This window comes from Cinclus cinclus, chromosome 1 (assembly GCF_963662255.1).
Source record: "Cinclus cinclus chromosome 1, bCinCin1.1, whole genome shotgun sequence".
Classification (NCBI taxonomy): domain Eukaryota; kingdom Metazoa; phylum Chordata; class Aves; order Passeriformes; family Cinclidae; genus Cinclus; species Cinclus cinclus.
In genome coordinates, this window is record NC_085046.1 from 58,197,486 (window position 1) to 58,214,530 (window position 17,045).

Here is a 17,045-nt window from a genome sequence, read left to right on the forward strand (position 1 = left end):
AAACCACAAAGGTGTGCTTTTCTGGCATACAGCTTGTGCACAGGAGAGAGATTTGTAGGAAACAGGGTGCATTACAAACACCACCACCAAGTTTACACATGTTCCTGCTGACTTATTTAGCTGCTGCTTGAGCTTGGTACTACCAGTTAGCAGACCTCACCGCAGGTTCCCATCAAGTAATACTATTCATTCGAATATCAGTTCATCCAGAAGAAAGCTTTGGTTAAAGTCAGAGATGTAACTCACACTGTATCAGGTAAAAGAAGGCAGAAGGGTGAGTGACATATGAGTGAAAGCCATTCATAATAGAAAATTGAAGCCACTCTGGCCAGAGAGCACCTAACCAAGAGGAGAGATAAACTTTATGCTGGTACGTTATCATTCCTTTATTTAATTCATGATGGCATGACCATTGTGGCCACTACATGGCCACCTTGTAGTTTTCTCTCCTCTGTAGTGTACAATTTTGTACCAGCTAACCAAAGTGCACCAACTGCATATAGAAATGTTGCTTTCTTTGAACCAGGTAAGATGTAAATAAAGGTCCATTCACGTATGACCATTGCTAATCCAAAACTCTGGTATAACTGACAGAGCAACTAATTCTGTAAACAGACATATGAAGGACAAGAAATTTCTCCTGGGGAGTCAGCATGGTTCACTACATCAAAGTGCTCGACTAGCCCGATAACAATGAAGTGATGGACTTGGATGATGAGGGGAGAGCAGTGTCTGACGAGTTTCTAATGAGCTGTCAATAAGGCCTTTGACACTGCCTCCCAGAACAGCCTCAGGCTGTTGCTGTAGGGGTTGGATGGGCAGACAATGGGGTGAATTGAAAACTGGATGAATGGACAGAACTTGAGGGTGGAGATCAGTGGTGCAAAGTATAGGTGGAAGCTGGTAACTAGAGGCGAACTCCGGGGGGGCTGTACTGAGTCCACTCCTGTTTAACATCTTCATTAATGATCTGAGTGCTGGGGCAGAGAGTGCTCTCAGCAATTTGGCCGATTACACAAATTTGGGAGGAGTGGCTGATAGGCCAGAGGGACCTTGACAGGATGGAGAAATGAGCTGACAGGAACCTTTAAAGTTTGGCAAAGAGAAGTGCAGAGTCCTGCACCTGATGGGGAGCAACCCCCTGCCCCAGTATATGCAGGATTCACCCAGCTGGAAAGCAGCTTGGCAGAGGTGTGAGGGTGGCCAAACACTGGCACAGGTTACCCAGAGGGGTTGTGGAGTCCCCATCCTTGAAAATAATCAAAAGTTGTCTGGACATAATTGTGGGCGGTGAGCTGTAGGTCACCTTGGGTGAGCTGGAGCATAGGACAAACCAGATGTTGCACCTTCCAACCTCAACAAGCCTGTGATACTGTTATTTTATGATTCTGTGAACTCTGTAGGAGACCCAGTATCCAACGGTTTTCCCCAGTTCACTACTGCCCCAAATTCATTCCCAGAACTAAATAGGATCGAATAGATTATGGCCAGAACTATTTCAGTGGAAAATCTGGATATTTAATTCAAACCAGGTCTTAGAGTACCTTAAACTGTGCATAGCCAGAAGAGCAAGCATTCAAAGACTAACTTAGTCATTCTGGAATATTTTAACCACTTAAACCAGTAAGTAGCATCTATTAACTGAATTTCTTAAGCATATATAGAAGCTGTCAAGGTCTGAAAATCTACATCTAGATCTTCACCAGTTTTAGTATTTCACTGGAGTAGAATTGTGATATCTCCATACTATACCTATATTTAGTTATCTGTATGATCACATAACAACTCTACCGACACTATAACTCTTAGTGTATCAATATTAACATAACATAACATTAAGCCATCTTATACAAACTGGTATCACCTAGTCCCTGGAATATTATTATATCACCAAAACAATGTAACAATTTTAATGAAGGAGCTAGCAACTCTCTCCATCCATTTACAATCTGTTTGCACCTGGGAGATTTTCATTATGAAATCTCACTGTCTCAAGATTTTTACTAATTTCTTAATATTTAATATTTTCCTCAAAGCTCAGTTAATTAAAATGGCTGAATCCATAAAGCTTCTAGTTTAAACTTTTTCCCCATTTTTAAAAAACTGTAATTGAAGTAGAAAGAATCATAATAACATGTTTTTGAAAATCAGTCTACAATCTACACTGAGATTTTCTTCCCTGGTGTGTGACTACTGCTGTTTTAACATTTGCCTTTGACAAAAACCAAGGCAATTTTTCTTTCAATAGATAAACGTGGAATTTCTCTGCTAGGCACATTTTAGTGAGTCCAGAATTACTGCTTCTATTTTCAGAACGAGAAAACTCTCCAGATCCAACTATTTAAAACCCCTGTTATTGTGCAGGCCTTTCAGAATACCTTCCAGTCTTCTTCTTCCATGAATGAACATTAAATATTCGTGCCTTAATTAAAAGTGTTTCCACTTGATGTCTTGCATTCCATCTTGGTCAGCTCTTCCTTGTCAGCCCATAGTTTCAGTATTTATGACCTTACAGTGCTTTACATAGCAGCCAAGTGGGTATCAATTCACTCCTTCCACAGGGCTAAATACTCTGCAAATTGCTTTACAAAAGGAAACAAAATATTGCAACACAGCCAATCCACCATGCTCTCTGGTTTACCAAGACTGTTTTAAAGATCTCTAGTTTTAAATGGTTGCCACGTGTCAACAAACAGAATAACAATTAAAGACTAGTTCTTCAGGCCACTAGTTTAAATGCATTGCTGCAGAGAGAAGAGAAAATCAGAGACATTTTCCTGAAAGAAAAAAAAAATACTCAGATAAGAAATATTTTTCTATGACTTTGGACTCAACATTTCATCTTGGAATAGAGCAAGCTCTATGAAAGATACAGAATAACAGTTATCACTACCCTTTTAATTCAGAGCAATTAAAACTCTGGTAAACAGGAGGGAAAGAACACTTTTTAGTTGGATTCCAAACATTTCTTAAAGCAAACTCAGTGGTAAAACTGATTTTTGACAGGCTTCTAGTTGCACATGTATTACTTCAGGATTTCCACTACCAGCTTCCCTGCTAAACATCTCTAACCCACAAAGGTCCACAAAAACAAAGGGGGACCTCAGAGCCTTCCACCTGAAGAACCTCTAGAAGGGTTTGCTGCTTGCTCTTATTTTGTGTGGGGCTGTGGTCTGCTGAATTACCACATGAGAGATTTACAGTCACTTCGGGGGTTGTAGATCGCCCTTGATAATAAGTGGCTGGAGCTCTGAAGACAGTAAATCAATGGTTTCAACAATCCTAAAACTACAGTATTAAAAGGATTCCATTGTTCTGCAGAGAACGCTGAGCACTTTGCACACAGGTGCCTGAAAGTAATTGATGGCAGAGATCCTTCCTTAGGTATGCATGCCTGAACTGTATTCAATTCAAGGCCATTCTCAAAATACCATTGTTTTCTTATGTAATTCACACAAGTTGCCATTGTACATTTGCTATTTGCCAGGGGATGTAATCTGAATCTTGTCAAATTATACTATCCTGATATCTTCTTCCCTGCTCTAAATAATTAAGACTTGAGACTTGCAAGACTTGGAGGGGGAGGGGGAAGAAGATAGATGTGTGTTACAGGGAGACAGGAAGTACAGGAAAAGGATGAGTAAGGCACAAGAGTAAAATGGAAATAAAATGTGGGAATAGGCAGTCACAGATAATAAATTCAATAAAAAAGATGGCTCACACAATTCTTCCTACTACTGGAAATGCAAAGCTACTATCCAGTTTTGGAAATATTATATTCCAAAATATAGTATTTCTGAAAATATTATTTAGGCTTTTATAAGTCTAAAACTTATAAAATGTTAGATACAAAAGGTAACTATTCAAAAGATAGAGATTTTGCATTACTTAACATTCCTAGCTCCCAGGTATTCTAAACAGCATTTTGCAAAAGGAAATAGCACATCTTACAAAACTGAAGACACCGCAGATATACAACAGTCGCCAGCAAAATTTTACAGTGTTTCTATGCATATCCAGGGAGGAAATGCATATGCCTCTGTTCTAAGCGTGCCAACCTGTTTCAGCTTCTACTGACTTCACAAGAAAGGTAGAAGCATTTTCTCCTTATCTTTGTCAGGATATGGGGAGACATAGCCAAGTCCAGATTTAAGTCACAATGTAAAGACATTTTCCACATTATCACTTGCTAATGAAAGGAGCTTTTAACAAGATCTACAATCGTGAGGAGTCTCATAGTTTAAACTTTGCAGGATCTGGTGTAATTGTCACCTTTGAATCTCTGACTCCATTTTCAGTTAAATGCACCCAGTAAAGTTCTGCTAAGCATCCTTCAACATTTCTTCCTAACAATGTCATTTAGTGAAGAACTGCCAACAGAAGAGGTTGTCTCACTTTTTTTTTTTAATTTTATTAAAACAATAACCTAAATCACCTTCTCTATGTAACTGACACTTTTCAGTAGCTGGAGTGCCAGGAGGAGAAACTTTGGAGTCAAATGAGCTTTTGTTTTGACAGTTTGCTTTGGAGGGAGGGTTATTGATTTCTTCAAAGAAAATATTGCCCCAGGAGTCTAAATTAGACGGGTGGTTAGACCTGCATTTCACAGTTCCTTCCCTAGCCCATCCCTAACATGCTTAAAATTCTCCACAGCAATTGTTTGTGTTAACAAAATACTCTAAAGAGCTCCTTTCTCAGGGTAGTTTGAGACAATGTGAAGGAGCCCAGGCATGCAGAAGCTAGACTGTTTGTGGGGACCTGTATCTCTAAGCTTAGAGATGTGTTGTGCTCTGCAGCTCAAGTCCTCCTGGGGTCTCAAGAGCTGATGGACTCAACAAATCCATCTGACACAGTATCTTCACCAGCCTTCTCCAAAGTGTTTGTTCACTGTTATTGAATCATTTCTTTCCCCTCCTCCAAAGCATTGTGGCGTTCCTGAAGACAGATTTACCAGCTGCCCTGGATTCAAATTTCACTCCTGCTTTTTAATTTCTTACATAAAAGCCCTTAGAATTTGTATGCAACTACAGAAATAAATTTAAAAAAAAAAACAAAACAAAAGCTTTTGTGACATTCCTAGACTCAGCATAATCTATACCAACAAAAACAGTTGGCAAAAGGTTTGACTCAGATAATGAAAAGGCTGTGTACCCTTCCTCATTCCTGCTCATAGCCACTCACTCTCCCACCATTTCTTCCAATTGCTTATCTGCACACACTGAGCAAATCCAGGGGGCCAGACAGAAAGGCTTTGTAGGGCTTTTTTTTTTTTTACTTTGGGACAATAACCTATTCTTCTGTAAAAATGTTGAAAAAATATTACAGTACAGAAGATTTAAACTGCAAGAAGGAATTTCACAATTTCCCCACCATAACCATCAATGAAGATATAAATATAGTCTCTCTCTGTTTCCTAGGATCTTGAACAAGTATAGAAGCATGTACTAGATATCCCCCAAGAGGAAGCATACTTTTTTTTTTGACATTGACATGGCCTGAGAAATAACCTCCAAAAATTGTATATACAATGCTCAGTGTTAGAAAATGTCTTCTCTTTGCCATTTTTAGCTTCTGAGCTCATTATTCCTTTCCTTCTTCTACGTGTTTCCAAAGTTTTCTGATTTTCCACCTATTTCTGCCTCTTTCTGTAGAAACTTTCCTGCCAAAATATTGTCTGTATCTTCTATGCACATATTTATTCAGAATTTATTTTCAAGATGTTATCTGTGACAGACACAAAGAAGGAGAGCACATGGCCAAGAGAGCTTAGAAAGAACTTGAGAGTCTGGTGAGCGTGCAAGTGTCTTTCATCTTAAACCAGAACTGTATTGTGTAAGCATGCTGTTTAAAAATGGCACATCCTTTACCTACAAAAGGAAATGTCTGTACTGTCTGTGGCTATAAATGCAGGCATGTATGCATTTGGAGGTTACTCTTTTTCAGTGGTACTGTTTATTTCATCTGGAGCACTGAGATACCAGGACGTGGACACCTGAAGTCCACTCGGAGGGTTCTCAGCTGCACCTCATGTACCTTCTGCATGTAGATAAGATGATTTTCTGTCTTAGATTTACAAATGTAAGTAGTTTATTGGCCCTATCCCACAAGGATACTCCTCTGTAGTGATAAGACAGCCTATCAAAAGAGGAAATAAAGATCATTAGCCAAAGTAGAACATTGTGAACCTTAAGAATGTTCTACTTGAAGTGGAAGAATGAAGAGTTGGAATATTTCAGATGAAGAGGGTCAAATCAAATCAATTAGAATATGCAAAACAGTAGACCAAGATGCTTTAGAAATTTCATGGAAGGCACAAGTTTTTTTTTCCTATAACGCATGAAAGCCAATTGTATGTATGAAGACTTTTCCACAGTTTCATTTGTAGCAATATTTAGAGTTAACCAATAATTAAAAGAGCAGTTTGCTTCTCCAAAAGCCCCAAACACTAGGCACTTCCTCATGTATTTGGGATACTTATGAGATTTAAGATACAATAGTTCATGTTGCAGAATACCTTCTACACAACATGAATATCGAGCCCCAGAAAATCTGCCAAAATCTCCCAAGATAAAAATGCCTCCCCCAGACATAAAACATCATTAACTGAAACGGTTTTTTACAAAAAAATTAACCGCCACACAAATGAAACACAACAGATCTTAAAAAACCAAAAACAACAAAAACCCAAATAAACACAAAACCACTAATGCTGTTCTAATTCAAGAGAAAGCAAAGTATTCTTATACACCTTTATCCCCAGGTGCCAACTGCAATTCCTAGAACACTTCCAGCTGACCCAACTGTCTATCACCCATCAGTAAAATAACTCCCAATCCCTGTAGCCATGGAGAAGTGAGCTTGCATGTGTAAGAACAGCTCCTCCCTTGCTGAAAAACCCACAGTAAAACCAGCACTTTCACTCCATTACAATTGACCTGCTTCAGGTAGGAAAGAAACCCTAGGACAGATGGTCTACAGTTTCATTCTCAGTTCTTTTCTGTCTGTTTTTTGAGTATGTAAACCTTCTTTGACCCGGCATTGAACTTTTGCAATTCAAAATCTTATCATAGATTTCTCTATGGACCTACTTTCCAGAACCCGACACACCAAGGCAGACAGAAGGCTGAAAAGCTATTTTTTTCAGTTCCCTTTCTCACAGACTTTCATGAACACCTTCATGATTTCTTCATTAAGAAGCTGTTGAATAGTGAATGTATGTTCTTGCTTTTCTGTGTGTTATTTGTGACTGGTGGGGAAAGCAGAGACATTCATAGGCTCTCAGGGGAATACAGCAGTTATCTGTTGCTTCTTCAGAAACCATTTCCAGAGTAGTATAGAATCAAAAATACAAATGTGAAGAGAGAAAAAAAATCAAATCTTGAGAGATTTGGAGAAGAAAAGTGATGCAGCTGATGTTAGGTATGATCTACTAATAAGTGACATGCTCTGTGCAGCTGTGAAAGAAGTAGAAAGAATTTAAAAACAGAATCAGCACCACTCAGCTCTTGTGGTGAGTGAACGACAATAAGTGAAAAACAGTAAGTGCTTTATCAAGAGTTTATATCAAGGACTTCATGGTAAAATGGCTCATATTAATCTCAACTAATCTCAATCCAGGCCATTGCAATTTAAATATAGTACAGTCTAACTGTCCTGTTCTTGAGTTCAATGGCTTTGGACACAAACTGGTATGGTTGTGCACCACTAATATTGCACTGTACAACCAGGCCACGTGTACAGAACAGCAAAGCCAAAATAGCACAAGGCCTTAATAACTGTACTTAGAAGAGTATCTCAAAACGAAGGTTCAAACGAGCAGCCTGTTTATTACTTTATTCAGCACAATTTTATGGGTACTCACTGCTGTCAGTTGTTTCCTGTGTATGGTTTCGTCAGCTTTCTAATTGCTGTAGCTCATCAATAAAAGGCAATTAAAACATAACTGTCTTTTATGCAATCTCGGTGATGCAGCAACTGTCTGGAGACAAACTATTTGCATAGTGTAATCAAACGGGTTCACATAAAGGTATTTAGTTATATATCTGTGGTTAATCAAGTAAAAGCCAAGATGGAAATATTGCTGGAAAATTATGGAAAATTATGTACTGTATTATCCCAACTTGTAACATACAACTTCTTTTAATTTTTTTGTTTGTTTGTTTGTTTGTTTGTTTGGAGACAACATTTTCCATCCGGATGTTACTACGCTTATCTTATGTGCTAGACAGAATACACCTAAGTATACCTTTTCACATCTTTCATTCTCTGTGGCAGGAAAAATCCATGGAATGTGATTCAAGTACACTAAATTAGTATTAACAGTACAAGTTCAGGAAAGTCTTCAGTAGGATTTTCAGCTGACCTTCTTAGATGAGACTGATTATAGAAAATATTTATTTTAAATGAAAATGGCATTTACAGTGTCAGCCAAATTGGAGGTCAGTTTTTTTAGACCCAAAGGCAAAAGGTCTGAAAGTAATAGCGTCAATCAAGTAAAATGCATTCCAATTAAACAATGACTTTTCTAGTTCAGCAAATTGCATTATTGGTACAAGATTGCTTTTGGGAAAGTCACAGAGTTCAGAACATAAGAGGTGGAGCATTCATAAAAATTAATTTAAACTACAATGAAGTTAGGTGAAGTCCAGGCTTTTCACTTATTCCAATTTCTTGAATAAAATTCTAGGTGCTCTAAAGCTTATATTTTTTCAGCTACATCGCATGGTCTGATAATACATGTTACCTTTCTCTATAAACTATGCTCTTTCACTAATTCAGCAATGCACTTCAAAGCAGAGAAGGCTTAGTTCATATGTGGAGTTCGCAGTGTTTATTTTTGATGTTACTAGCTGATATAGGTAGCAATCACAATCAGGAGAAAAGAGTATCATGAAGTGTAATAGATATTGTGTAACCAATAAGGCCTAATTTCTGTTTCACTTTTGCAAGAAAAGTTTTTCCTGGGAGCCAGAGGAATGCAAGGTCTTAAGGATTTGAAAGGGTTTACAAGGAGTCAGATGCGGAAGCCACAGTCGTGGGCGGTGAAAATGAACTAGATAACCCCTCGAGGCTGCTGAAAATCACACCGCTAAGCACCGTAGGGCAGTATTATGAAATCAGGACAGAGTACAGTAAACCCCCTGAAAACGGGTCAGCGGACCTAGGATCAGCTTTCTTCATTTACGTTGGGTGGAAGAAGGGCAAGGGGGAAGGGAAAGGGAGAGGACATGTATTAATATGTAACTCCAGACTCACCGATTTTGGCCAAGCTGGCCACAAGTATCCAGAGTGCAATGATATACGGCTCCTTGACGTGATCCCATTTGAAAGAGACGATGGCAAAGCTTTGGCTGCTGTTTTTATGGCTTTCCGAGCTTCTCTGTCCCAGCGCCGCTGGGAGAGCCATCAGCCCCAGGAGGAGCGCCACTCCAGATACCTTCCTCATCTTCAAGCCACACAACAAAATCCTGCTTCCCCTTCCCGGAGAGATCCCGCCTCTTCGGAGGTCCTTGGGGGCGAGGTCCTTGTCCCTTGGCGGAGACGCGCCCGACGGCTGCGGACGGCGGGACAGCGCCGGGCGCGGCCGGCGGTGGCAGGGTCCCCTCCTGTCCCTCCGGTCCCTCCTGTCCCCTCCGGTCCCCTCCGGTCCCTCCCGTCCCCTCCGGTCCTCCTCCCGCACCGGCTGGCCGTGCTGTCGCCTTGCCCAGGGTGCCAAAGGGCGGGTCAGGGGCTCCGTGCACAAGCGGATGCTTCGAGCTGGGGTCCCGCTGCTCGCCCGCACCTGCCTTTATCAGGCTGTTCCCGACGGGGCGGAGGCGGAGCCTCCCGCCGCTCCCGCAGCGGCCGCCGTGCGGGGACGGCGATGCCGGGGCTGGGTGGCGGAGTGCCGGGGGTCGGGGGGCAGCTCCGCTCGGCTCCGCTCGGCCGGCCGCAGGCTCGGGGCTGTGTCCGGGCTGTGTCCGGGCGGCCGCGGGCAGCGGGGCAGCGAGCAGCGGCGGCCAGGAGCTGCAGGAGCTCGGAGCCGGGGCTGGGGCGCTCCCGCGGGCATGTCCTAGGGGAGCCCGGGGTCCGCGGCCACACCGCAGCCGGGTGGCCGCGACATCCACAGGTCTCCGTCCTTTGGCGCTTTGGATGCTTTTGTACCAGCCTCCCTCCCTCAGCCCCGCTCTCCCGGCAGGTTGTCTCAGAGGAAACGCGCTCCTTTTCGCTTCTGAGCCTCGAGTCTCCTTCTGAGCTCGGTCTAGCTCACCGAAGACATAGCAGCATGTTTCTCGGACCAGCTTTTCCTTCTGTCCACCAGAGAGCACCTCTTCCCACGGTGCTCGGGAAAGGACATCAGCCGGCAACATTCGGCTTTCCACTTAGTGCTGCTTGCAGCTCCTCGTTAAGATGTCCTATATTAAAAACGCTATCTGGCTTTTTTTAATTATTATTATTATTATTTTTACACCGTGAATCCTCCTCTTGGGGGGTTCTGCTCTCCCCCTAAAGCAGGAAAACTCCTGCTGATAGCATTTGCCTTCTATCCTGGATGGTCCATGTCATCCTGGGTCCATGGTGCTGCCGGCACAAGGGCTTGTGACATTCTCTGGATAAATACTAGCTTTTTGTTTTCCTAATATGACAGCTGGTTTTACCAGGAGGTAAAAAATGAACAGAATAAAGCTCTCCTTAAAAATTATTGGAAGACAGAGAAATTATTTTAATTGTTTCAATCACTGAGGAGAAAAGCTATGTACTTTTCATCATCATCTGTCCTGCACAGATACTCTATAAATCAATTAGCTAGTTAACTAAATTTCTATTAATTTCCATGCAATGTTATTGTCATTATTACCTGAAAGCAACTGCAGCCCCCAAATTGGACCAACTGTCTTCAAACAATGAAACACCTTTGGGGCTTTATTTCCTTCTTCATTATTTAAGGGAAAGGAAACGATGTGGGAATTTTTTTAAAGTTGGAGCAAATCTAAAGACAGAATTGGAAACTCTTTTTGGGAAGCATGACAGACAGCAAAATATCTCCTTCACATTCAGTAAATGTTGTAGACAAACACCTGTGTCCAACAACAAATTCTATCTACATTATTTTCATCTTTTTCAGAGCATGACTTGGGCACCCAAATATTGTTTAGAATTTGCTCCTAAGTTCTGTAACTGTTCTACAAATGGCTGTAGCCAATGCCTGAGTAACATTTTCGTGGATTGCTGGTCAAGAGAGAAAACTGCAGCTGAAAGTTAGTAGCTGCCCATCTGTGTAACCTGTTGCTAAGCCCTGTGGAGAGTAGTAGTTCCCAGGCATTAACTTGAATTCCGTTTGCTACTCTTAGGAGGACCACGGAGTTCAGTAGGGACAAGCTGTCAGCACTGTTTTTACTGTCACAAGTTATTCCAAGTATCCTCATACCACAATTAAATACTTCAACTGCAGCTAATAAAAAGGCACCACAAATGCCAGTGTTCCATCTTACATTCGTGATTCTTCCCAAATCTAGTTCCAAAAAAATGCTGACTGGGTTAGAAAAATCTTTCTATTGAAAGTGTTGAAGCTAGCCATGTTGTCCAGATGGTACAATTAAATGTGTCATAGATCAAGGATACCTGCAGCAGAGCTAGAAAAATGAGAAAGCTTTCTCCAGTGGATCTTTTCTAGAGATAAGCGAAGGCTTGGAGGAGCAGCAGTTGAGATCGTGCCTCTGATTGCCCGTAGGCGATGTTCTACCCATGACAACAGTAACCAAAGTTACATGCCAATTCTGAGTTTGCTGGTGGAGGAAAACAGTATTGGGGAAAAAAGTTGTCAGTACCATCTTCTAAAAACAAGGTTCACAACACTGTTAAAATGCCAATACGTTTTTTCTTTTAACAACAACAAGTTAATAGTTCAAACTGTATTTGTGACTGCTTATGGAATTTCTTTAAGTTGGCAGGGTATCAAATGACTCTAGATATCAGGGAATTGTTGTGTAATTCATTAATATTTCAGCAGGACACAGAGAGGACAGAGGAAGGGACTGACAGTCGTGAATCTCCTATAGAAGAGTCCAAGAGTCCACTGAGCATACTTGAACTCTTGTACAAAATATGTACTTGTTTGTACAAGAATAAATTTGCATACATGCATTTTTTATCAGAGTCCATTTTCTTGTATGTTCTTTATGGAAGCCCTTACATAGTTTCCTATAACCTGATTCTGTATCAGTAACAAAAAACATTGGTTCAGTATTATGTATGCAATAAAGATACCATATCACACAACAGCTGATACTTCCTGACTTCCTGAAAGATTAAACAAGGAGAATTTCTACTTACTGTAAAAATAATGGTGTTGTGTCCTGAGTATATTTTTTTTTTTAGCAATTGACTGAGCTCCAGCACTGTCATTTCTGGAAATACTGTGTACATAACGGCTTAAAGAAAAGAATTATGAGTATCTTAGTATAAGTGCTATGTAAGTATTTTATGTACCCTTCACATGACCTGTGACCTGTAAAGATTATTTCTTGGCGATTTTTTCAAATCTGAGGCAAAAGACAATTTCAATTCAAAAAAAAAATCTCTGAAATTGTATCTGTTTTCTCCAGAAAGCACACACAGTATTTCAGTTATGCTAATTTAGATGCAGAAGCTACAATTAACTTTTGATGCTAACATTTGCCACAGATCTGTTTTAGGTGATATGAAATTAAGAAGCATGTCCCTGTCAAACTGAGAAGTCTCATGAAAGGAAAAATAAATTTAAAAATAGAAAATATTTGGCAAGTGAAGTATGAAAAATCTCCTGATGAAACATAAACCATATAAATCACTTATTGTCACTCCTGTCTTTCCTCAAGAAAATGCACTCTTTTTATATTAATGTCTATTAAATGCGTAAGCAGGTTAAGATTTGAATGGAATATAGTTCCAGTATATATTTTTATGCCATAATGCCAACTGTATACAAAGTTAAATATAACAGAAATTATTGTGAATTGCATTGTACCAATAAAACTGCACAATTTGGTGAAAGTAAATGTGGTTTATATGCAGATTAATGAAGAACCACAGGAATTTATAGTGAATTAAGTGATTCAACAGCTTGTCAGCTGTCTTTTGCCAACTATTCTCCAAGTGAAATGAGTTCTGCTGTGCAAATTGATGCTGCAAGGAGCTGGACAAATACTGCTGGACTAAGTGATGTTGCAGAGCACTGTGTTACAACATTATAAATATGAATGTCTGAAATTACATTAGAAAGTGTATTAATTCAGCCCATTACACACATTACTACCAGTTAAGGTGAAAAAGATGAAGACTAGGGTGAAAATGAATTGATCAGAGTGGTAGTAGGAAGTAGGTTTGGCTGGGGAATAGGGTGCAAGAGGAAATCAGATTAATACTTGATAACTTGTTTCAAGATGAGACTATCTTTAAGGATAGTAAGTGAAGGGGATTCTTACCAGAACCTTCACTTTAGCCTCAAATATATTTTAAATTGGCAGATATTTTGGGCAGATTGTGAGATTTTTCTGGTGTGTTGTTGTTGCTATTACTGTTTTTAATGAACCTCCACATTTATATTAGATTAGAAGCTAATCTAGAAGGAGTGGGACAGTATGAATGACAAACATTGACACAACCTAGGACCTTCATTAAGGAGAGCTCCCCCCCCCACAATAAGGAATTATATCTGTGTGAGCTCTCAGTGCCATGAACAGTGAAAAGGGAATGGGACAGAAAAAGAAGTTCTTACATGTCACCAGTCGTACATGTCAAAGAACATGATACTTTTTATCATTTATGTTCACAAAAAACCCCCACATATTTTTATAAAATTTCATGTGTATTAAAAGTACTCCTTATTTCAGTCACAATTTCTAGGAAAATTCTTCTATTGTTTATGAGGACTCTTCTGGACTTGCTAATAAAGATGGCCACAGAGATTTCCACCTGTCACAGTCTGCATCTTCCACATGTTCTGTCTTGTACTCACCTCATTCCCATGTTATTGGCATCCCACTCATATTTCTCCATTCTTTGTTCTCCATGTCTCTGCCCTCTTTCCTTTTCATGCATGCCTTCTGTCAATGCTCACCAAAAGTCTCTAGTAGTGAGACCTGACTGCACTCAAAATGCAATTTGTGTATGATGTTTCAACTCAATACTTAAGATTTTCTCTCTCTATCCCTTCCAATTCATCTTAGTCAGTTTTCACCACATATACTCATTCTGTGTACTCACATCAGCCTGACCAACACAAACATTTATAGTAGACACAAGTGATTACTGGTTTCTCTAGCCATAATGGAGATTGTATTTCCTGGTCTCTAAAAATCATCATTTTGCACCTTGGATCTAATGACAGTTTAAAGCTATTCCTACCTTTAGGATACTTCCCAACATCAAAATGCCCAACCTAAGCCTCCCCTCTGTCATTGTACATAAAGGAATTTTCCTCTAAAACATTTCTACAAGGCAGTTGAGATTTTGTGAGTACAAAATTTCATGTGTTCTTTCTTTATCTAAATTGTGATAAAGGAAAAAGTGAACCTTGGCTGAGGAGCAGCAGTAATCTTTTAACAATTACCAATTCCTTTGAACTTAAATCACATAAATCAAACAGTCTAACAATTAAATTAATTGATGCCAAAAAAAAGAATCTACCAACCCAATCTATGGCTTAAGATATGGATTATGGCAATTTTATCAACAACAAAAGGCATAAATGGAAGGTGATACTACTTTGTTGCTGATGTGTACCTTAAAACCTGTTGCTATTTAAGAACAATGCTTTATATGCATTAGTGGGGATTTGTGTTAGTTAATTCCAGTTTAATAAAATCCAAACATATAGGTGGAACATACATATTTTTATGAATCTTTCTTTTGGAAGTCTTCACATGATCAGAATGGTATTCCTGGCTAGTCACAGAGGAAGAAGAAACTTCAGAACTGACAGCGTCAAGAATCTGCCTAATTTAGTGCAAAGACATAACCTTGAATCTCATATATTTCAGGTGAATGCCCTGATCATGACTCAAAAGATTTTAGCATGGTTCTGACTGTATGTTATTCTGCACCAAAGCAAAAGCAATTGCTGGAACTTCAATTTGTGAGGGAAAAAAAACTAAAAACAAACAAAAAAGTCTACTTTTCCTCCAGTTTGGGTTATTAAAAACAGATATTATAACATAAATCTTCACTGAAAGTGACAATCAATTTGGAGAAGTTTGTAGGTGTTATTTCAAATGTTAATTTATAAGGAATGCTGTGCTTGTTCTGCAGTGCATTGGACAGTAGTGGAGCAGAATGGGAAGAGACAGTCTGTCTGACGCTACTGGTGTAAAAAGTGTCAGAGATTCTTTGAAGTCGAAGGGCACTCCACTTTGAATTGAGAGAATCTGAACTGGATTGCTGCTTATCTCACCGAAGTTCCAAAGGCCACAAGGTGCAGAGTATACATACCATGCACTTCCACATTACCAAAATAGCAGCCATAAACTAACTGACTAAAGTCAGTAAACGAGTAAGTAAACAAACAGGAAGAGGGATGTTGTCCAAATATGCAACATAATTTGACACTGTTATATTTTATAACTAACTAAATCACTCTTGCTTTGAAAATTTTTTTGTGACCTGGAAGCCTTGATCAGAAATATTATTAGTGAATTTTCAGAAATACTATTTAGAATCAAAATGTGATAACTTTAAAGTGAAAACAAGAAAGGAAATTATGAGACCGTTACTCTCGTGAAGCTGCACAAATTAAATTAATCCTGGCTTTGTCAGACTAATGTATTTTAAACTGCTGTTTCCTACGAAGTCTCACTATTGGAAATACAGAAAAATAAGCTGAACAGTTGCAGACTAGAAGTATTAGTTTCATCTCCTACATGAAAATAAGAATCCACATAGTAAACACGTAATTTGGGAAACCTTTCTAAATTTTAACTGCTGTACCATCTTGTTGACTCTGTTTGACATCATCACCCAGGCATGCACCCAGTTTTGGGAGCAACTGGAAATTTTATTCCTGGGACTAAGGACTCAATCCCATCACTTGGACCCTGGATGCACTTTCCTACAGTTTTCCTCCTATTTCCTTGCTGGACCTTTTGGTAAGCCATTTCTCACTGCAATGCTGAAGGGAGGTGACACTAAAATCAGAGGTAATTGTTCTGAAAGGTCCTCGCTAGCTTAATCTTGATTCAGGACATCATCAAGCTTTATGGACTGTACTCTCATCTGAAAATGTGAAAAAAAAAAAAAAAAAAAAAATCATGGAAATTCAGGTAATACTGAAGAGAGATACAATAAGATGAGACTATGAGGTCTGCCCTGGTCATTAAATCAAGTCTCCTGGGACTACAGGCACCATGTTGCATATTTCCTGCATACATATTTCCTGCATACATTGTCTTGAAAACCACTTTCTGCTGGTTAAGCACATTCATATAATTTCTAGCCTAAACTTAATCAGAAAGTTCACAATCTATTTATTTTTATGTGAGTATTGTCCGTTAACACTGTTTCTTCTTCTGTTGTTTTTTACCCTTTAAAAGAAATCATACACTTGAAAGGAAGTTTTAATTAATCCTTCTTGAACAGAGCTAACCAGGACACAAAGTGAAGTTTTGCTAGGTTTTGTAGGCTGGCAACAATATTTCCTCATCACAAAAATAGGGCCTGAAGCACAAATGAATGGTATTTGTTTTCAATGGCTACATCCCAGAATTTATCACAATGCTCACCCCAAAATCCAATAATATACCCAAGTCCTACTCTTTTCCATGGATTCCAATGAATGAACCTATAGCTAATTAATTATTGTATTGCTATTGTATACCTACCTTTTCATTATATTAAAACTTCTTAAGTCCTCAGTATCACCACGTCATTTCAATACATCCTCTATATGGATGGCGACTCCAAACTTTGCATTATCAGCAATCAGTTGTGGATGCCAAAAGCACAAAAAAAATTATGAAACAAGATGGGCTGCAAAGCATAGGGTTGAGGTATTTCTCTTTTGGCCTTCTTCCAGCCTGATTCTCTCTCTGCTT

General features: G+C 39.4%; 1 protein-coding gene across 1 annotated transcript in view; it reads right to left on the reverse strand.

The window, feature by feature from the left end:
- The window catches only part of SLC9A3 (solute carrier family 9 member A3), a 49,527-nt gene extending 40,082 nt beyond the window's left edge, over nucleotides 1-9,445 (reverse strand). The window contains exon 1 of the mRNA XM_062498361.1: nucleotides 9,256-9,445. Coding sequence (XP_062354345.1) covers nucleotides 9,256-9,445 — 190 coding nt within the window. The remainder of the gene's footprint in view (nucleotides 1-9,255) is intronic.
- Between the last annotated feature and the right edge of the window lie 7,600 nt (nucleotides 9,446-17,045).